This window comes from Hyperolius riggenbachi, chromosome 1 (assembly GCF_040937935.1).
Source record: "Hyperolius riggenbachi isolate aHypRig1 chromosome 1, aHypRig1.pri, whole genome shotgun sequence".
NCBI lineage: Eukaryota > Metazoa > Chordata > Amphibia > Anura > Hyperoliidae > Hyperolius > Hyperolius riggenbachi.
The window spans coordinates 411,438,631-411,461,391 of record NC_090646.1 but is presented as its reverse complement, the minus strand read 5'-3'; the positions used below and the strand labels follow the sequence as shown (position 1 = coordinate 411,461,391).

The window sequence follows — 22,761 nt, the reverse complement described above, 5'->3', positions numbered from 1 at the left end:
AGGCTTAGTAAAGCCTGTAAACATCAGCAGCTGTTAACACAATGATCATACAAATACATAGAGAAATTTACAGGTTAACACAAGCAAAGAATGCAGTAAATGTGCACTGAGTCCATGGATTGAAGCAATGATACAAGCTGTGAACATAAACGGACCAGTGATGACAACAATATACTAGTGAAACCTAGCTCATAATTCCAAGAGCCCTGACAGCGCTGTTTCGTCTACCTTTCTCAAAGGGTTCTGGATATCAGGATCAGGCTGCTGATGTTTACAGGCTTTACTAAGCCTCAATGTTTGTAATATTGTTGTGCTTCTTTTCTTAACACAATACAATTTTTGAACAAATCATTATTGGTGTACGGATCATTTTATATAGACCAAATAGTCTAACGTGCCTTAGCTCAGTATAACGTACTGCATGCTGCAGTTTCCCAGAACGTGCAGCGTTACCCTGTAACGCAATGTGGGCACTGTGAACAGCCCATTGATTTTACATTACTATGCGTTGGGCTGCGTTACAGGCTGCACTAACGTGCGCCTGTAACGTCTTACTGTGAAAGCAGCCTCAATCCAATTGAGAACCTCTGGTGGGACTTAAAGAAAGCAGTAGCAGCGCGCAAGCCTAAGAATGTGACTGAACTGGAGGCTTTTGCCCATGAAGAATGGGCTAAGATACCCGTAGATCGCTGCAAGACACTTGTGTCAAGCTATGCTTCAGGTTCAAAAGCTGTTATAACTGGAAAAGGATGTTGTACTAAGTACTAAGAATATATGTCACTTGGGGGTTGAATAAAACTGATAATGATGTGAGCACAGAAAAGACATTTGTGGTTATTTTGTTATAAATGTTATGTTATATTTGTCTGACTTACAAGTGCCTCTTTGATTTAATTGTAAACAAGATGACTGAAATGATCAAAATCAATGTCAAACTGGCCAACACACTCAATTTCATTGGGAGTTGAATAATTTTGAACACAACTGTATATAAAGTAAAAATGACTTTCGCTATAACAGAATCATTGCTGTGTGTTGGCTCACCCAATTGTGTGTGTGTGTGTGTGTGTGTGTGTGTGTGTGTGTGTGTGTGTGTGTGTGTGTGTGTGTCTTTTGACAAGGAACTTACACAATGACCGTTGCTTTTGCCTACTTTTGAGGATTTCGTGGAAATATGTCTTTGCACAGTGACTACACTCAGATTAAATACAATCCTGCAGAAGGGAGAAGAACCATTGGCTTTAGTTGTCATGTGGGCATGACGTGCAAGTGCAGAAGGCATATGCATGTTGTGTCATCACAACTGCTTTTATATCAAGACATTGTTTGCTTATCAAATCAAGATTTCATAAACATTTTTGCTCGTTTTGCAAAGTACTTTTAAACCAAGTTACTTGCAATCCAAGGTTTTACTGCATTTTTATAGCGGTGACATCTATTGCAGTTCCTTGCAAAGTCCTGTCACTAATTGCTGCTTTTAGGGAAGCTCACAATGTAATCCCTACAATAGGCATATTTCTCTTGTAAGACAAATATGGTGGTTAATCAGTTTTAGAAAATGGTTTTAGGGATGTGTGAGGAAACTGGAAGGCCTGGGAGAAACCCACAAACCCACACAAAAGATAACATGCAAACTCCATGCAGATATTATTTTGGACAATATGCAGTCCTGGGACACTAGCACCACAAAGTGACAGTCACCAACCATGCCACCAAGTATCCCTGATTGCTGCACCAGCTGCAGGGAGCAGGGGACAGGAATGCAGACAGCAAATGCCCAATCCATACATCAATAATTGTTTCTGGTACAATAATCCCATTTCTGTACTAGACTTAAGTTTGTGTCTAAATCACTTAATGAGATAAAGATTAACATTATTAAATAACTTTTATTTCTTTTTTCATAAAACTATTTCTTGGTCTGTGTAAGATTCAACGTAATACTTTATGAAGCAAACACAAATAAAGATCTCTATTATAAACAATGTATCTAGACAAAGACAAGACAAGACAAATAACATTTATATCGCGCTTTTCTCCTGGCGGACTCAAAGCACCAGAGCTGCAGCCACTAGGACGCGCTCTATAGGCAGTAGCAGTGTTAGGGAGACTTGCCCAAGATCTCCTACTGAATAGGTGCTGGCTTACTGAACAGGCAGAGCCGAGATTCGAACCCTGGTCTCCTGTGACAGAGGCAGAGCCCTTAACCATTACACCATCCAGGCACCTACTGCATACACCAGAGCTCAACATTTTGACCTTGCAGCAATGGATGAACTAGAATACCGGATAACCTAGTTTCTTCTCTTGGAAAAGGATTTCATTGCATTTGTTGGTGTTTAGTTGGCGTTTGTCTTCTTTTGTGAAGTAGTAACAAGTGTTTTTAAAACCGGAAGAGGAGGGGTATAGGAGGATGCCTTTTTCAAAACACTTTCAGATGCCTAAAGAAAATGCCTCTGAAATACTTATCAAGCATTTGTTGGGCAGTTTAGCATCTTGGCTGCAGGCCAAGGGCACTTTTCGGCTACGGTGTCATGCAGCCAAATGACTTCAACCACGCTCAGATGTGACTCCATAGGGGCAACCATTTCCAACACCTGTGCCGAGCACTCGCAAGCTCCCGGGCAGTGCATGGGAGCAGCTGACAAGAAGTGTATTCACCCCCTTCAGCCTCCTTTTGGAAAAAAAGGTCTAAGTAGGTAATTCAAGTGTTTTGACTCCATGCTTCTTCTGGGCTAATGGACTACTGAATTTAACATCAGCAACCTCTGTACTAAAAGTTTAAAGGTTTGATTGCATGGGCAGTTGAATGACATGATTAAGTAGGTCCTTCACTGAACAACTACCATCATGCAGAGGTAAGACAGTGTACATAGAGGGGCTTGGCGTTAGTGCAGTGACTGCAGTATCATGTAGATAAAAACCACTGCATGCAGTGTTGCATGGACTGTAAACAGTTGGTAGGTGTTGTTTTAAATACCATGACTCATAAAGGACATTTGTGGGTGTGAATAAGAGGCTTCCATAGTCCATTTGAATGTCTTCTTAGTGCATGGCTGTGTGTGCTTCCAAGTCAATCTGTATTCAGGTCTCTCGTGAAAACCTTTCCATGGTACAAGAACAAAGTGACATGAGTTTAATGAGGTGTCTGTTTTGATGATGGGTGTGTACTGTTTCTCCCATGTTTAAATTGGCTGCTTTATTTTCTACATACATCCAAAGGGGACAACTCTTGTATCTGATTGGTTTGTTAGCATTCAAAGCAGGATATGCATCCTGTGTGTCCACACCACAGATCATTACTCATACATAATCAACTTTTACATTTATAATTACATTGCAAAAAGGAGCTCGTGATAGGCGAACTTCTCATTCATATATAATTAGCTTCATTTTCTAAAATGAAAATAATGCCAGGAGCTGCACAGGTAGTTTTTAATTATTCAGCACCTTCACTAAAATCTCCTGAGTGATCTTTGATTGCATCTAATTAGATCTAACGAGCTGCTAAACCAGACATTTGCCGTTGCTGGAGTGAGTGATTTCCCGCTATTGCATGCTGCCAAAGTGTAACCTCCTAACCTCATACTAAAAGTACAGGCAGCTAATCTCCTCCTCTCTGTAAACTTACATGAGAGGAGCTTTACTGCTCAACAATCACTCATTTGAGATTTTTTTTTCTTTATAGCCCCAGGGATGGAGAGTAAGTTTACGCTAGGTACACACAGTCACCTGAAATGATCCCCAATTTCATCCCACATCTGGAAAAAAACATATAACAAACATATACTGTAGATAAACATTTAACAAACCTATACATAACGTAATTGGTTCCTCACAAAAGTTTGTCTTAAGGTGCCCATACACGATACAATAAAAACATTTGATTTTCCCATTTATTCAATCTAAATGATCGAATGGAATGAAAGTTGAAAATATAGATTTATTTATTTTTTCGATCAAGAAATTCGAACGATTATCCCGTTGTTTCAAAAAAAATCTGATCGGACATGCTGGAAAAATCTTTATATTTGATCTAATGGAATAATCGAACTAAATTATCTAATCGAAAAAATGAGAAATTGTAACATGTATGGCCACCTTTAGTCTATGAAAGAGACATTAGACTATGACTATGGTAGAGATTACTGTAGTTTGTGAGCTCCAGTGAGGGACAGTTAAAGTGACAGTACTATATACAATGTAAACCACTGCAGAATAGGTCAGTGCTAAATACAGAATAGTAATATAGTAGTGGCATCTCAGTATGTTTATGGAGGAAGCTAGATCATACCTCACAACTTTTGGAGCCAGGAAAAAGGTGCACTTAGACCTGCTTAGACCACACTTTTATCCAGGGCCCAAGTTTACATGCGATGAGCCTCCACTATACAGTTCCCTGGCATTTCGTGGTCCCCTCTCTCTCCCCCATGTACAGTTCCCTGGTGTCTAGTGACCCTCCCTTCCTCCAATATATAATGTTCCCTGGTGTCTAGTAGCTCCCACCTCCCCATATAGCTTCCCTTGTGTCTGGTGCTTCCCCCCCTCCCTCCCCCATATAGTTTCCTTGGTGTCTAATGATTCCTGGTGCTACCTGAGGTGACCCAGCAGGAAACAGTTCTCCAATGACAGCCCCATCTACAACTTGAAATGTTGCAATTGGATTAATAGTGTGGACGGAGTTATTATTACTATAGTTTTACGGTAGAAACCTAAATGTTCTAGAGGATGTTGTCATTGGAGAACTGCAACCAGTTACGTTAGCAGAATTTGCCTATGAGTTTTCCCGCTGGGTCACCTCAAGCATACTAGAACCTAGTTTCCCATCTCTTCCCGTTATAGCTTCTATTGTGTCTAGCTCTCAATGCTCACTCCAATCTGAATGGTAAATACCTTCTGTTTTAAGAAGGTAAACTTCTGTTTTACATTCCACTAAGAGGTACAGACTAACCAGCAAGCTCATGGTGATTGGTGAACCAGAGCTCATTGGAGTGTGTGAGGGGCTACAATGGTCCTAAAAGCCCCCTTACTAAAATACTAAGGAAAACAAAAATTTGCTTTCTTAAAACAAAAAAAAATTGCGATAATTCAGGTTGGAGTGAGCTTGAGATGTCTCCCAGTGCATCACTGCTGAATATATGCAAATTAACCATTGTTGACCTTAGAAGCTAAACACACCTCTGTTTTAAGAAAGCAAACTTTTTTGTTTTCCTAGTATTTTAGTAAGGGGGCTTTTAGGACCATTGTAGCCCCCCACACACTCCAATGAGTTCTGGTTCACCATGAGCTTGCTGGTTAGTCTGTACCTCTCGGTGTTACAAGCCCTACTCCATAGAGCCAAATTAATCCATGTCATGCACTGACGAGGATCAAACAATCCGAAACAGTCTGTATGCATGTTGGATTATTATGGCTCTGTACAAATTAACAAACTGACACATCATTGCATTCCACTAAGCTTCACAGACCTGCCCACATCTGGCCAAGTCATGACCTTTTAGCATAAGTTGTAAGAGGCAAGACTAGTGTCCAATCAGTCACACTGTATGGAGAACACCCAGTACTGCCTTCCAGGTGCATGTGATGGTCTGTGCCCTAATTATCTTTCATTATTTTATTTTTGAGTAGTGTTAAGAGAACTGTGTGCTCACATGTAATCCTCACAGATTATACGGTACCCGTGTAATTGATGAGTTTCGGCTGAAGAGTTTAATGAATGGTGTTACGCTCATTATGGGAAGCTTTCGTAGAGTGCAGGCTTTCAGTTCCAGCTCTTTCTGCAAGTTTCATTACAATATGTTGTTTAATATTAAGCCTGGCATTTACTCGTCACTCCTACAGGATGAGTGTGATGTTTACCAGTGAGATATGGGACCCGAGTCCATAAATTTGCAGCACTTGCTTGAATTATAGGACACAAAGCTAGGTGGTTAGGGAAGCCTGGCTCATGCACCTGCAGGCATCCACACTGTTGCCTTCACCAAATAGCCAGGCTGGCCTAGATTTATTACTATAAAGCTCTCACTGCTGGTTTGCGCATGTGGCACAACCACTAACTGACTGTCTAGCAATCCGTGGTAGGTCTGCCAAGACAGTGGTTGCAAATATTCACACTCATCTATTTAATCATTCAGATTAGGCTGTACTGTATTGCTCAAGTTCTCATGTTCTGCAGCACTAGAGAACCTTAATAAATGTTCCCATAGTGTCTCTTGAAGCTTCACTCACCCAGCTTTCTCCACTCAGTGTCTGCTTTGTGTTGGACAGGGAGATTCCCTAACCTGAAATTGCCCCAACAGGCGACATAAAGTCAAGAGCTATGTACGCACCTTAAGATCTTGCTTTTACAGAACTGCTAGTCAGTTCTCAGTGCAGTTGGCCAGGAGAGAATAATTTGGCATATCATGCTGCGTTCTCCCCAGGCTCTTTTAGCCGGGTGCTCCACCCAGCTAATTTTGGTTAGCACCCGGCTGTCATCAGCTTGCCTCCTCCTATGCTGTAAGCAGAGCTGCACTGGCCAAGCATTCCCCTGTTGCACCCCACCCGGCTACTTTTTCATGCCACCCGGCTGGAGAAAAAATTCTGGGGAGAGCACGGAGATGACGCACTTAATTAGCCTAAATACAAATAAAGGAATTCAGAAACGACAGGTGTGGAGGAGCAAGCGGTGTGCCACAGCTTTAAGCCACTGTACCAGTAGCAGACCAATATGAATCCCACAAAGCTCGCACCACCTTCAGTAAATAAAGCTCTTTATTAGGAAGTCATTAAAATGACATGGCTATAGCCATTTTTACTGCTGACATGCAATTTTAATGACTTCTTTAATAAAGACCTTTATTTACTGAAGATGGTGCCAGCTTCGTGGGATTCAAATATAGGAATTCGACTTTTTAATGTTTGTCCTAGAGATTGAATTCATTTTCTTTCATTTTCTCTGTAATGACATGAAATATTAGAGAAATGTATTTATATTTGTGTTGGGAACAGCTGATGAGCTGTGACAGGCATGAGGCTTTTTCCTTTGACCCTGAAAAAATGCATCAGTTGTTTGGAATATTACCAGTCATTACCTCATCCTGTTTCTAACAGAGGATAAGGACTGAACTACATTAGTGTACCAAACAAGCTCCAAATTAAGCCCCTAACCAGAGGGGGGTGAAAAACAATTCCAAAATGAAAACAATAGCTTTCAATCACCTTTGAAAACACATAAATGCATGGACCCTTTGTGTTTACACAGGCCTGAATTGTGTGGTAATTTCTCCTGGTGGCCTATGTAATGACATGACACCCCTTAGCACACAGCTGTGGCAGAGCAGACAATAATGCCCTTCACTCCGCTGCTAGAAGTTGAGTTCCTCTGGCCAGTCATCACTGATCCATAACTTTATATTTTGACAGATCCTTCTGTTTGTTGTCAAAGCGCTGGGCTGTAGCCTGTACCAGCCTCCACTGTCATCCAGCACCAGACTTGTTCAATGTGTTCAAGCTGATTACAGGCAAAATAAATAGCCCACTGCAGCTTTCCCACCCGAACCAGTGTAATAATACCAATGCAGTTAAAGGGCCACTTTTGTTACATTTAAAATGCATACATATAAAATGTATGTTTCTCCCAGAGTAAAATGCACTGTAAATTACTTTTCTCCTATGTTGTTGTCGCTTACAGTAGGCACTGAGGTCCTGAAAGATCTGATTTTGGACTAGTCCATCTCTACATGGTGGATTGTCAGTACTGTATTTTCTTTATTCTTTACAAAAGCCCTTCCTGGAAAGGTTCCATACAAAGATGTCAGTCAACCCCCTTACTTGTTTGCACACTGTTTTTGCATTGGACTGAGCAACTGCCATTTAAGTGCTTTTGTAAATAAATAAGTCAGAAGCCACCATGAGGAAACGGACTCGTCCAAAACTTGTCAGATTTACACTGCTTACTGTAGTGACAGCAACATAGGGAAAACGTAATTTATAGTGCATTTTATATGTATGCATTTAAAATGTTAGTTTTTTGCAATAGAGGTCGTTTAAGGCTGCTTTCACAGTAAGACGTTACAGGCGCACGTTAGTACTTTAGTTAGTACGTTAGTACTTACAGCACATTTTACTCTGGGAGGGTTGTACTTTTTATTTATGTGATTTCATGTATTTAAGCAAGAAGTTTTGAATCTGGATGATACCATTTATTGGCCAACTTATAAACATATAAGAGTAAGCATCAGACTTAAATCCTGTGAGTGCAAACAGGATTTAAGTCTGATGAAGGCACAATAGCTGAACTCTTATATATTTTTTTTAAGTTCGCCAATAAATGGTATCATCACGATTCAAAACCTCTTGCTTTTATTGATGGCTAACACTGTACAATACTGTACAATACTTTACTGGTGCATGTATTTTACATTTTTTGTGATACTGGTTCTTTAAAAGGCAACTGAAGCAAAAGGGATATGGATGCTGACATTTATTTCCTTTTAAACAATGCACATTGCCTGGCTGCCTTGCTGATCCTTTGCCTCTAATACTTTTAGCCATAGACCCTGAAGAAGCATGCAGCAGATCAGGTGTCTCTGACATTATTGTCAGATCTGACAAGATTAGCTGCATGCTTGTTTCTGGTGTTATTCAGACACTTCAGCAGCCAACTAGATCAGCAGGACTGTCAGGCATTGTGTATTGTTTAAAAGGAAATAAATATGGCAGCCTCCATATTCTTACTTCAGTTCCCCTTTAAGGGAGATACCTCAAATCAGGACACCAAGAGCAAAAAATAAAGAAAAGGCTTCTTAACCTTTCCAAGCACTATCTGAAGTAAAATAACACTCTTGCCTCCAACGTAATTGCCTTCTAAAATGCGTTTTGGTTGCTTGCCTTAAGTGTCTTGTTTTCCGTGTAGTTTTCACTTTTCCCTTGTCATTCTGGGAAACTGCTTGGGATGATTAGGTTTTCCCAGTCGCTGTCATCACTGTGAGCCTCATTTCCATGCCTGGAATTCCTTTCCATGCTATTGCCAGTGGGATCAGCACAGGATAAGCTGTCGAGAACAACCTAATACTTCCTGTAATGCGGGTGCAGTTCACACCCTCTCTGCCTACTCCCATAACATTTCCGAGCTTGGTTTTGACAAGCCGTGCCATGCACCAGCCCAGTGTCCATCTGTGTCAGTGAACTCCCGCCTGACTTCCTGCCTTTGTAACATAATCATAGCTATCTCTGCCCTACAGCAGCCCCACGCAATCTTGCTTTTTCATACTTCACTGACGGAGGTCACTCGAGATTAATTTCCTTTAGTGGGAAATGGAATGTACAGTAGAGGTGGTCATCAGTTTTCATATCCAGGATATCTGCTTGTGCAACAGATTGTATTGGTGCTCATATTTAAAGGTCACCTTTCTCAAACTGTTCTTTAAGTAACTGGTAGCAGGTCTACAGGCTGCGAAAATGTGTCAGGGGCTCAGTTAACAGAATCTCTGTTCCTAACTAAGTTTCTGGCAATGTGCTTTTGGCCAGTTGTCATTTTCTTTTGTGCTTACTCTGGTCTCACTTGTGAGTTACAGCAGCACCTATGCTGATCTCCATTGTAACACTGAAAACAGGAAAGAAACTTCCCCAGCAGACTGCAAGGCACCCGCACAATGTCTGAATCACTACTGGAGCTTCCTAAGTGCAGGCCATCTTTTCTTTCTTTTTTTTTTTTTTTTTTAAAGACCCGCCAAGATGCATCTAGCAAGGAACAGTACTGTTCATTCTGGTAACCCATAGTTACCAAACTTCCCATTCCTCAAGTAGTACCAGTAGATATCCTGAGTGATTGGAATAAATGATTGTTTTACTCTGGTCTTATAACCTCATTAAATAAATGTTACAGCTGGTCTGTCCATCTTGGGGTAAATTTGTGTTTCCTTCCGTGCTACTATTTATCCTGCTATTATCATCAACGTGGCATATTTATAGATGTAGTTATAAAGTCCCTAATTATGTCCAGAATGCTTCTAAGCAGTAATTTTAATGATAGTTTGAGTGAAGTGTTAAAGAGAAGCCGTAACAAAGAATCGAACGTCATCCCAATCAGTAGCTGATACCCCCTTTCCCATGAGAAATTGTTTCCTTTTCACAAATGGATCATCAGGGGGCTCTGTATGGCTCATCACACTGTGGGGGCCTTGTTTCATTGTGGGAAATAACAGCTGTTTCCAACTGCCAAAAAAGCAAGCCGCAGCTACTTCTACTGACATCACCTGCCAGCAGTAAAAATGTCACCATGTGATAAATGTCAGAATGTAAATCGGGGAGAGGAAAGATTTTACAATGGGCAAACACTGACTAAATCATTTATACATAATTATTGTAAAATTGAAGCACTTTTTTTTATTACATATTTTTACTGGCGTTCCTCTTTAAAGTATTGAGACTGGTTGCAGTCTACAGTTCCAGACTGCTTTAATGGATTGTGATTACTAAAGTGTTCAGCTGGTACCTGAGGCTAGGTTTCTGTGCACTGGAGGAGACCTTGCTGACTCCTCCCATCTTGGGTTATTACAGTCCAGTCATCTCAAATATTTCCTCCAGGAAACATTGGCTTGACACATCTGAGAGTACCTGTGTGCAGTCCTAATGTTCAATGATTTAAGTTAGCACTGTTCATAGAAAAAAAAAGCATGGCTTAATGTTTTTTGTTCTCTAAATATATATAGTGGCTAGCTCTCTAGCCTTTTCAGCTGTAGAATTTTGGGTTGGAATCTCGGTCAGAAGATTTTCTGCATGTTCTCACTGCGTTTGTATGGGTTTCCTCCTCAATCCCCCCATCCCCACCCCCAAATCAGTCCTACAGACATTACATTTGAGCTCTTCTATGGAAAGATTGGCAGCATAAATTATTATTCAGTGTACTCTGTAAAGCACTGCAGAAAGTGCCATCACTATGTAAATACATATTCATAACCCATATAAAGCACATGACTTTTGAAGGGACTCTAGGGTCAATGGATGGCAGTCAGCTGCACCTCTGAAGTAATCTTGTTGAACAGTTTCCTGGTTCTTTGCCAACCTATGCAGAGAACACATTTGGTCACTTGATAACTTCTTGACCTGTCTTTTTTTTATGAATTTTAGTTAAATGTTAATCCATGGCAACACACGCTGTCTTCTTGTTTTGTTAGAGGTTAAAGTCGACTGCATATCCCAAACCCCCGTAGCCAGCGAGTATGCCTCATCTAGTGAAACAAGTGTTGGCCACCATGCTGAAGTCTTGAAAGTGGAAAAGCTGAATGTTGTGCAGTCTAGTGAAACCTCAACTGTCATAGTCACCTCCTCCTCAAGGACAACAGAGTCATCAGGTGAGAACTCTGCCTTTCTGTTCATGGTACATGCCCTATGCAATGTTTGCAGACTGTCTAATGTACTGTATGCGTTTATGCAAAATTCCAGACTTAGACTGGTAGAGGTTTATCATCTGTGTCATGGTTTCTTGATTACCTTCGACTAACGTTTAAAGAATTGAGGCCAGCAGTACAGGCCTCCAGAGCTCCAGGCTGTGATCTCAGCACCGTGTACCATCTCTTTCCAGTCTGAGCAACATGAGAATGCCTAGCTAAAGCAGCTCTGCTTACAGCGCCTGCTGTTAACACCTTCATTGGAGTGGTTCAGGTCACATGTCCACATTTTGAAAATTGATCTGTTAGCTGCAGAAACCTGCTTCAAAACAAAGTATGAGTAACAATTGAGCATGCTGCCTGAAAATGATCAGGTTGTATGTTTACTTTGGTATCTGGAGGGAGTTGGGCTATAAAGGTATGTTTAGCTATGCACGCAGCACTGAGTGATGCATATAGTAACCATAAATTCCTTCTCTTTCCAGTAAGTGCCAGCAGTCAGAGTACACTTAAGTCTATCATGAAAAGAAAAGATGAGAAGAAAGAGTCTTCACACACGAAGAAGAATCTTCAGTTTGTTGGTATTAATGGCGGGTAAGCTTCTGTGCTAAAAGAACAGCAACCTGTCTGCACATGTCATGTGGCCCAGCCCCATGCTTGATTTAGAGCCTGCAATGAAGTGCTGCAGACACAGTACATGTTAGAGAACTATGCCTAACCTGAACCACAAATAAAGCTCACATGGGCAAATAACTAGCCAATTTCAAGCAGAAAATTACAGGAAAATGCAAAACAAAAAAAAATGCTTTTGGGGATGATTCATAAAGACGAGAAGTAAAGAAATCTAAAAGTATGCCTGAATTGAAAATTTGGCAAATATTGTTTTAATTAACTTAGTGTACCCAAGGTGACATGTGACCTGATGAGATAAACATGTGTATGTACAGTGCAAGACATATTAATAACCAGGCTGTTCTACTTGTTTTATTTTGCTGCATGAAAGAGTTAATTTTTAGGCATGGAAGTTACAGCTTCTGTCTTGTTGATACATTGTTGGGAATATAGTAAACATCACTGATAAGCAAATTACAGCTATAAAAGATTTCCTGGCAGTATACAACTTCTTAGAGCAAAGGAAGATAAAAAAAGGTCAATAGTTCATGGATTTTCATTTAGGGACACTTAAAAGGCTGTCACTGAGAAGAGACATCAAAACATTGTCTACTTTGTAAATCTTTAAATATAAAATAAAACCATGGGATATCTAAAAAAAAGTAATTTTTAGGAGTAGGAGGATAAATACAATTGTTTCTCATCAGTTTATTTTCACCACGGCTTCACTTTAACCTCTGACACCCCTCATGCTGTTCTTTGTCTTCATGGTGTCTCCTGTTCCCCATTCTGTGACCCCCTTGCTTGTCCGTAGAATGGATCTGCAGGACCTGCAAGACGTACCCGAGACTGTGCACAAGCTAATGTGAACTGGGCATGGGCAAGTTCTGAACTAAGCACGCCCAGTAAAGAAATAGTGCATGTACACAAAAGAATGACGCACTTCCTTTCATTGTACATGTAGGGTTCAGAACTCGTTCATGCCCAATTCTGACTTGCATGTTCACTGCTTGGTGAACTTTCAGATGCTGCAGGGAGGAAACTTGGAATGGGAGGGACACCGAAGACAATGAACATCATGAGGGGTGTCAGGGGTAAGTGTACTTGCACCCCATTATTTGTATTTTAAAGTACCAACACACGTCAGGTTTGCTTGAAGCAGTTGTCAAAACCAGTGTGTCTGTATCGATTCTGCTTCAGATTACTTTACATTGATCTATACTACCTAATACACATATAAGCAATGCTCTGTGGTAACAGGTTCTGTGGCAGTAGGGTGCCACTGTAAATACATTACATTCAAATGGAGGAGGGGCTTCGTTAAACTCAATGATATAGGGCTAAAGTCAGAAAGTCAGTCTCGTTAAAAAGATGTAGAAGTAAGGACCACTGCGCCTCTCATTGGCATAATGTTGCTGCTCCCACACTTTCTGAAATTATTACCAACATCAACTGGACTAAGGTGATGGAATATCTTACCGCTCTCCTCAGGGATACAGAACAAAAATATGCTAAGATTTGGGATCCATGGGAGACTTATTTTCTTAATTATGTTCCGCCTTGGTGACCAAGATGGCGGAGTGAGAAGACGTGCTTTCAGAGTCTCCGCTACTAGCCTACTGATTTTTTTCTCCTGAACAACTCTAATTGCTTTCCGATCACGCTTCTGGCAACGGGCAAGCCTCACACAACCCCTCCGTATGTCACGGGGGAAGAATAAGCAGGAAACCAGCAACTTAGCTGCAGCCAAAGCAGCCCAACGCGGCCTGGAGGCCCCGCCAACGCCTGCTCCTAAAAAACGCAGCAAGGCTATCCAGACAATGGCGGCGCAGGAGGAAGATGAACACCCCTCCTTGCTAGAAGCACTGGCCAAGCTGGATGAAAAGATATCCGCCAAGATCGACCAGGTGCACTCGGACACCGGACTGATCCGGCAGGACCTCACCCGGATACGTACCCGCCTATCTGAGGTAGAGGCGAGAACCACCGCCATCGAAAACACCTCCGCCACCCATTCCTCGGATATCCAATCCCTAAAGAAACAGGTCCGCACTCTTGTGGCCAGAGCGGAGGATGCGGAGAACCGCAACAGGCGAAACAATCTTCGGATTGTTGGTCTCCCGGAGGGCGCCGAGGGCGAAGACACAACGGCCTTCACGGAGGGCCTACTGCGTGAGCTGCTCCCTGACGCTGCTTTTTCACAGCAGTTCGTGGTAGAGCGGGCTCACAGGATCCCAGCTAAGAAGCCCTCACCCGGCGCACGGTCGAGACCCTTCATCTTCCGTCTCCTCAACTTTCGCGACCGAAACTTGGTGCTGCGGGAGGCCCGCCGGGTCGGCGACCTCCACTACGAGAACGGCCTTCTCCTCATCTTCCCGGATTTCACCGCCGAAACACAACGCCTCCGCAAATCCTTTGAGGCGGTGAGGAAATCGCTCCGAGACAAGGGGATAAAGTATGCTACCATCTTCCCGGCCAAACTACGCGTGGAGGATGGCGAGACGGTTCGCATCTTTGCTACTCCAGAGGAGGTTGCCTCGTGGCTGGAGGCCCAACCAGGATAAGTACTATACGCCTACATATTTTTTGTTTTGTTGCTCCTTTCTTTCTTTTTCCGGCCTGATAGATTTCAAGACCCAGGTCCCAGTCTAGCTCCCTGCTAGAATTACCCGGGCAGGCTGGGCCTCCAGGCTAGACGTATGGCCGGGCGCTGGCCGCCATTGTGGGAGATGCCTGCTTTCTTTTTACCTGCACCTACCTCCTAAAGGCTCTGAAATGGGGACTTCTACACCTATGTTATGATATTTTATTTTTTATTTCTTGATATCTCCTCCAATTGGGGCTATGGGGACTGGAACACTCCTTATACACCCAGTCGGGGCCTCATCTGGCTGCCCCACGCTGTCGCTCTAGGCTGCCAGAAAGAACACATCTATGTAGCTGCAATGTGTCCGATTGCTTGCATATCCTAACCTCTGCTTATTACGGAACCAGCCTATCAATCTGTGTTATGCCTGTAGCTTGTTGCACTATTAAGTATTAGAGCTGTTAGTAGTCAGTATGTGTTATACGGTATGCTATTGTTCGGAGTGAAGCCGAACTGACATCTTGACATGCAAGTTATTTTTGGGGGTTTTAGGGATAAAGTATTCTCATGTTGGGGGGGGAATACAGGGAGGGTTTACTGGGGAACTATGAGTGCATTGCGTCGTACAGGAATAAATCTGCCAAGGGGTTCGCCCCGACTGTCTCAAATAATTTCTATGCACCTTAGGTATGTCTGACAACCAAAGGCTCTCTCTCCTTACGTGGAACGTGCGAGGTCTAAATGACAAAATAAAACGCTCACTTATCTTTAATTATCTAAAACAACACAAACCCCAGATCTGCTTACTGCAGGAAACACACCTCCAGGGTAGCCGTATCCTTACAGCTAAGAAGCCTTGGATCGCGGCGCATTATCATGCTACCTACTCCTCCTATTCCAGGGGTGTATGTATTCTCATCAATAAAAATTTGACATACGAGACTCTTGAGGTTAAGACCGACCCATATGGCAGATTTGTTCTTCTACACGCTAACTTTAATAGAATTGAATATGTAATCGTAAGTGTGTACCTTCCTCCTCCGGCCGACTCTACTGTCCTTTACGAACTCATGCCACTTATAGCCAAATATTAGAAATAACCGGTGAACAGGTACTAGCTATGGCACAAACCCCTGAGGGGGAGCAGCTAAACCGATAAAAAGGTATACAAACAATAGGAATCAACTTCTCACTGTGCATATAAATTTATTGATCCAAATTACATAGAAACCCCTTCAAAACCAACCTCCCTCCCCCTTAAAAACATGCCAGCTTATAGAGGAGCGCTCCTTGCATTTCTCAATCCACATCCATACACCCATACATACTCTGCCCTTGGCCAGGGACTGGTTAGTTGAGTAGCTTAATTTAGCGTGTCTGCCGGGAAAACGGTCCTTAATGTGAAAAAGCCAGTCTCTTGGTATGGCATTCCTACTGCTGTACTTATGAAACGCCACCAAACCACATCAATTCACATAGGTATCAATTCCCTGTTAATAATCCAATACTTTTCTTGTTCGTACTGCGCTATCACAGCGTGAATGCACGCACTTGCTATTCAATCAGTGTCCATGGATTAACACGCTGCTATGCAGCACTCACCACCTCTTCATTCCTTGTAATTTCTCCACTTTATCAACAAGGCTTGTATCTGCGGCGTCCCGCAGTTATACGCTGCCACACAATTTTGTGTTTTGAAGTCCGTGGGAGTCTTCCCTGGCCGGCCAGATGATCAGTGTAGACGGGCGAGAGGACACTAGGTTTCCATGCTCACTCTACGATGGCTGATGGCCACGCCTGCATACGCGTTACGCCCACTACGTCACGTGGGCTTCCTCAGTGCCAATGCTGTGGATCTAGAGAGAGGGCGTTTCCCAGCCCTTTTTATCGTCATGCTACCCTCCTATTGAGCAGCCTATTACATGCATAGGGGAAGAGATAGTCATTTACTTCTGCGTTTTCCAAGCGCTTGTCAGCGGTCATGTAATGTATAAATCTGACGTTCACTAGCAGTCAATATTTGAGAATCATCTTTCTCCACCGAATAGATACACTGCATTTGATCACGAATTCATGCTAATAGGACTACTCATCTCCTATACACCTTTAATCTTTATGAAAATTAGTTGTTCTTCTTTCAAGGGACATTCATAACCACGCATTCACACTATTTGTTTTCAACTTGATGCATGTTATTCCCCATCCCCCTGCAAATAAAGTACAGTTTCATGTTTACATTAATATCATTCTTTATATACCCCCTATTTTCAAGTGAGCATATGACTTTGTGGCTCAAAGCAACTAGCACCGACCGGGCTACCCTCAATCAGGCAGAAATACTGCCAAATTGAAATCGGTATTTAAACCCCCAGGATATAGGGTTCCCAAAGTATAGATCCACCTACTTTCCACCTGGTAGAGTAATCTATCATAGTCTCCTCCCCTTTGGCTCTGCTTAGGCTTTACTATCCCTTTGAATCTCATCAAGTTGGGATCACTATTATGAAATACAGCAAAATGTGTCCCTAGGGGGCTATCTTCCTCAGCACTCTTAATATTGGCCACATGTTCCCCTATACGTTTTTTTAGAAGTCTCCCCGTCTTGCCAATATACTTTAAGCCACATGGACATGTTATCATGTACACTACCCCTACTGTATTACAATTAATCAGGGTTTTTATCTCATACTGTTTGCTTCCCTTGGCATTTTCAAAAGTCTTAGTCTTATGTACAAGTTTGCAATAGGAACACCCACCACATGGGTACATCCCCACTGGTTTGGGGCCTAAAAAACCCCTTCCTTCCAATCCTGACCTCACTGGTCTCGAACTTACTTCAGTTCTGACCAGGGCATCCTTTAAATTTGGCGCCCTCCTTGCCGTCATTGACGGATACGGGCCTATAATCTGTGCGAGGACAGGGTCTCGTCCCATTATGTGCCAGTGTTTGTTTAGAATCTCCCTTAGTTGTGGCCAATGTGACCCATACTTAGTTATTACTCGCACCTGATCATTATCATTCTTTTTTCTTACTTTTTTCAAAGTTGTTTGTCGGTTCAAATTCATGGCCCTATCTCTTGCCTTATCTAAGACCTCCTCAGGGTAACCCCGTTTCTTAAATCTATTTTCCATTTTTGTCACCTCTTCCTGAAACTCTTCTTCCTTTGAGCAGTTGCGCCTCATCCTCACCATTTGCCCGTATGGGATTCCCCATTTTTGGGTTTTGGGGTGAAAGCTGTCCCCATGTAGGTAGGTGTTCCCAGCTGTTTCTTTTCTATAGACCGTGGTCTCCAATCTCCCCTCTCCCTTCCTGATCTTGAGATCCAAGAAAGAGATGGAATCACTATCAATAGTGTATGTGATTCTCAAATTCCGTGTATTGACATTTAGTTCTGCCAGAAACTTATAGCCAAATACCCTTCAGCTAAGGTGATAGTAGCTGGGGACTTCAATCTTACAATGCAGCCCTCTGACAGAACCTCCGCGGGGAGCAGATACTCCCCCGATCTCCGTAACTGGGCGGATGCTTTCTCGCTAACCGATGCCTGGAGGTGGAAACACCCCTCGGCACAAGGCTTCACCTGCCAATCCTCAACATATCACACTATGTCTAGACTGGATCACTTTTTTGTGTCTCAGGATGTGCTCCCGTTGCTGGGGGACATTGACCGCCTTCCCTGGGCCATATCAGATCACGCTCCTATTATGCTGTTCCTGGTCACGGGGAATGCGAGGTCCCTCACCACATGGAGGATATCTTCGTACTGGATCCAGGACGAGGAGGTGGGAAGGGAGGTACACACTGCCTGGTCAGAATACTGGCACACAAACAGGGACACATGCTCGAAAGATGTGGTTTGGGACGCCTCTAAGGCATATATCAGGGGGGCTTACAGGTCTTCTATAAAAAAGGTCAGGGACACTCGCAAAGCCGCACTCACACAAGCAATTGACCACGCCAAAACTAAGGAAGCTGTATTCACCAATTGCCCATCCCCAGACGGTTTCAAACAGTGGAAGTCGGCCCAAGGGAAGGTAAACCTAATGGAGGTGGATTTGACCAGGAAATTTCTTCTTAGACAAACGCACCGTATTTTTGAACAAGGGAACCAATGTGGTAGCCTACTGGCATGGCTGGCTAGAGACCAAACACCCAAAACTAGCATACCACTTATTCTAGATAATACAGGCGTGGCTTATACCACCCCCCCTGATATCAACAAAGTATTCAGAGAATACTATATCAATCTTTACTCCTCCCGAGCCCACTATACTCTGCCCGAGCTCATGGAATACCTGGGGGGGGTCCCCCTCCCACGACTGGAAGCGGAACAAAAACAAATCTTGGATGGGGATATCACGGAAATTGAAGTTGAAATGGCCATCTCTAGTATGCAAACAGGTAAAACGCCAGGTTTGGACGGCATCCCCGTAGAATATTATAAATTATACAAAGCAGAGGTAAGCCCAATTCTGGCTGAACTATATAACTCTATGCAAGCCGAATGCCCAATACCAGACTCAATGAGAACAGCCCTCATAGTGGTGATCCCTAAGAAAGAGAAGGACCCTACCCGCTGTGCCTCCTATCGACCAATCTCCCTACTTAATGTAGATATAAAAATACTAGCCAAAATCTTGGCCCGAAGACTGGCCCAGGTTATTGAGACACTTATCCACCCAGATCAGACTGGATTCATGCCCACCAGGGGTACGGACATCAACCTGAGGAGACTCCATACACACCTATCTCTCCCTAGTGATGATACAGGGAACAGAGTCGTGGCAACGCTTGACGCCGAAAAGGCGTTCGACTCGGTTGAGTGGCCGTACCTCTGGGAAGCTCTCCACCTCTATGGGATAGGAGAAAAATTCATTAATTGGGTTAGGCTGATGTACGATTCCCCGGTCGCTAGAATCAAAACCAATGATATAATTTCCGACCCATTCCCACTCCGCAGGGGGACCCGCCAGGGGTGCCCCCTGTCCCCTCTTCTATTCGCGCTTGCAATAGAGCCTGCAGCTATCCAAATCCGCTTAGCGGAGGAGGTGGTGGGGCTTCGGGTGGGGGGATTGGTCGAGAAGGTGGCACTCTACGCGGACGACATGCTTTTATTCCTAAATGACGCGGGCCCATCTTTAACAGCAGCATTGCAGATTCTCAATACGTTTGGAGTATACTCCGGAATCCGCATCAACTGGGATAAGTCCCTTCTCTTTCCCATAGACCAAGAAGTAATCTCCCAGCCCTCTCATCCCTTGCTTAGTTGGGTGTCTCGCTTTAAATACCTAGGCATCATAATAGACAGGAACTTTACAAACTACGTTGCACTCAATGTTCAACCAGTTTTGGACCACTATGCTCGTAAGGCCCAAGCCTGGAAATCACTTCCGCTTTCAGTCGTGGGACGGGTGAACCTCTTTAAGATGCTATTTCTGCCGAGATTTAACTACGTGCTCAGGCAATCCCCAGTTTGGATCCCACTGGCCTTCTTTCGCAAGGTAGACACCATCACATCCAGCTTTATTTGGGGAGGGGGTGCTCCGCGTCTCTCGCTTTCCGCCCTGCAGCTTCCTCTAGATGGTGGAGGCTTAGCCTTCCCAAATCTTAGGAAATATTTTCTGGCCTCTCTCCTGGTGACCATTCACTGGTGGTTCTCCCAGGACGAACGCAATACAGCGGTGGTCCTGGAGGCTGCGGCTGTGGGGTCCTTTGAGGCCCTCACAAACCTCCCCTTTAGAGGGGTCAATAGGTACTCCTTAATTACAACCCCTATGAAAACCACTATCAAAGCCTGGGAGGTCAGTAGGGCCGGGCGGCGGGGTCCGTGTACCCTCTCCCCATATACCCCTATTTGGGGCAACCCAAACCTCCCCCACTTCACCAGCATCCCGGACCCTCAGGTCTGGGCGAGCAAAGGAATCAAGCAAGTATCACATCTTGCTCCTTCAGGCACCCTACTCTCATTTGTTCAATTACAATCTAAATATGGTCTACCAAATCATATGCTTTTCCGCTACCATCAAGTCTGGCATGCCTGGCAAAAACAGTTCCCTGGTCGTTGGACCTGGGAGTCGGATCGCATAGAGGCCTCTCTTATGAGACAGCACGTGGAGAGACCCTTGTCCGAAATATATTCCAGGTTAACTCCCCAGTCTATACCCAGGTTGGCTAAGGCGAGAGACAAGTGGGAGGTGGAGGTGGGACCCCTGACGGATAGTGAGTGGGAAGAGGTCTTGTCCAGTATGGAGGGGGTTACAATATCAGCTACAGATAAATTCCTACATCTCAAACTGATATATAGAACCTACCGCACCCCTACTCAAATGCATGCAATCTTCCCAGAAAGGTCCGATCTATGTCCTAAGTGTCAGAGGATGGAGGGCGACTTTTTTCATATGGTATGGTCCTGTGACAAGATACAAGCATACTGGTGCATGGTAGCTAAAACTATAACGGAAGTCATGGGTGAAAGGATAGTGGTGGATCCCAAATCCCTTCTCCTGGGTCTCTACACGGATGCCACGCTTTCCAATCATCAGATTATACTGGTCAAGATCCTATGTTTGTATGCTCGGCGAGAACTCTTTTTTAAATGGTTTTCTGACCAACCTCCCTCTAAAAATCCCTGGTTCAAGAGAATCAATAAAGCCATGGTCTGGTACAAACTAACCTACCTTAACAGGAAATGTCCCCTGAAATTTGAAAAAATTTGGCTTCAATGGTCTGAATACATGTCCTCTCACACACCTGATAATGGTTAAATAACTCGAGATTACTGCACAGCAGTGGGTTGACCCCTTGTCCACCTGCAAAACTCCCTTGTCGACGTGATGCACTCAGGGCGGGGTGGGGGGGGGATGGGCTAGGGTGGGGGGGGGGCTAGGGTGAGGGGGGGATGGCTAGGGTGGGGGGGATCAATGTTCTGGTGCTATTCACCAGTGTTGTACTTATTTTATGTTTAAAAACCAATAAAAATTGACTGTTAAAAAAATTATGTTCCGCCTTGATGGAATATGGATACATTTTTTTCTCCCCAATGAATATACCCAATGTACATATGGAGAGGCCTTGGGAACTTTCTTTTGAATATGTGGCTACTACAATTAAGTTTGATTCTATATTATGGGATCTAAACTTTATACAACTTTTTTTCTGCTGTGTATGATTGGGGACAGACCAGGATGACTGACCTTTATTTTTCGCCCTTTTTCTCTCTCACCTTTCTATTTTGGTTCCAAATCTTTGGAGCCAATCTCATCATGGATTATTTAATATGTTCTTTTGATAGTTTCAAAGTTATTTTTAATGATGTCAACTGTAGTCAAGATCTGTTGAACTATGTTCATTTTTTCTCTTTTGATGCATATACTGTTCTATCTAGATGTTACATCTGAAGTACTGTATTCTCATCCAAAGATATTGCAATGGACTGTTTACACTTCCTTTTCACTTGGATTTATATGCTGCTCATGATCCTTGTATTTTTCTGGGTTGCGGTGGGGATGGGGAACTTAAAAAATGACTATGACCCTGTGGCACAGACAGTCATGTGTATAGAGCCGCCCCCACTCAATGACACCCTCCATGGTTTGCAGGAAGTACGTCACTAGGATTCCTGTGCATCCACCCCACAATGTACCGTGCTCATTTATACTACGTGCGTCGCTCATAGACTTACATTATCCCAAGCACCATATCTTAAGCATGGTGCTTGTGGTAACGTGCTGTTGCCCTTGCGTTGGCTCGTATACTTGCAGTGCACTGCAAGGGACTGCAATAAGTCTGAAAGTCTCCATAGCGTTTCATTGCTTTTGCAGCCCCTTGTGGCAAAACAGGCTAACGCAACACAGAAATTACCTGCTAGTATAAAAGGTGCCTAAAGATGAACTATTTTTAAAGGAGTGTCTCCCTTGTGGAAAAATGTGTAAAGTGATGTGCGCATCTAACATAAAACTGTCTGTCTGTTGTTATATTCCAGCTATGAAACTACATCCAGTGATGAATCGAGCTCTGATGAAAGTTCCTCCACAGAGTCAGACGATGAATGTGAAGAAGAGGAAAGCTTTAATGAGGAGTCTGAAGTTATACATAAAGATGTGGCAAGCGGAGACATTGGGGTCTCTGAATCTCTGAGTGTTGCTGAGAAAGACGAGAGAGACACAGAGAAAGTGGATATTAGAGAAAGG

At 43.3% G+C, this 22,761-nt stretch overlaps 1 protein-coding gene across 5 annotated transcripts in view; it reads left to right on the top strand.

Moving 5' to 3' along the window:
• Nucleotides 1-22,761, top strand: part of KANK1 (KN motif and ankyrin repeat domains 1) — a 233,116-nt gene that overhangs the window by 191,393 nt on the left and 18,962 nt on the right. For all 5 annotated transcript variants that reach the window (XM_068235912.1, XM_068235903.1, XM_068235919.1 and 2 more), the window contains exons 4-6: nucleotides 11,160-11,336; nucleotides 11,858-11,966; nucleotides 22,554-22,760. In XM_068235912.1, coding sequence (XP_068092013.1) covers nucleotides 11,160-11,336; nucleotides 11,858-11,966; nucleotides 22,554-22,760 — 493 coding nt within the window. The remainder of the gene's footprint in view (nucleotides 1-11,159; nucleotides 11,337-11,857; nucleotides 11,967-22,553; nucleotide 22,761) is intronic.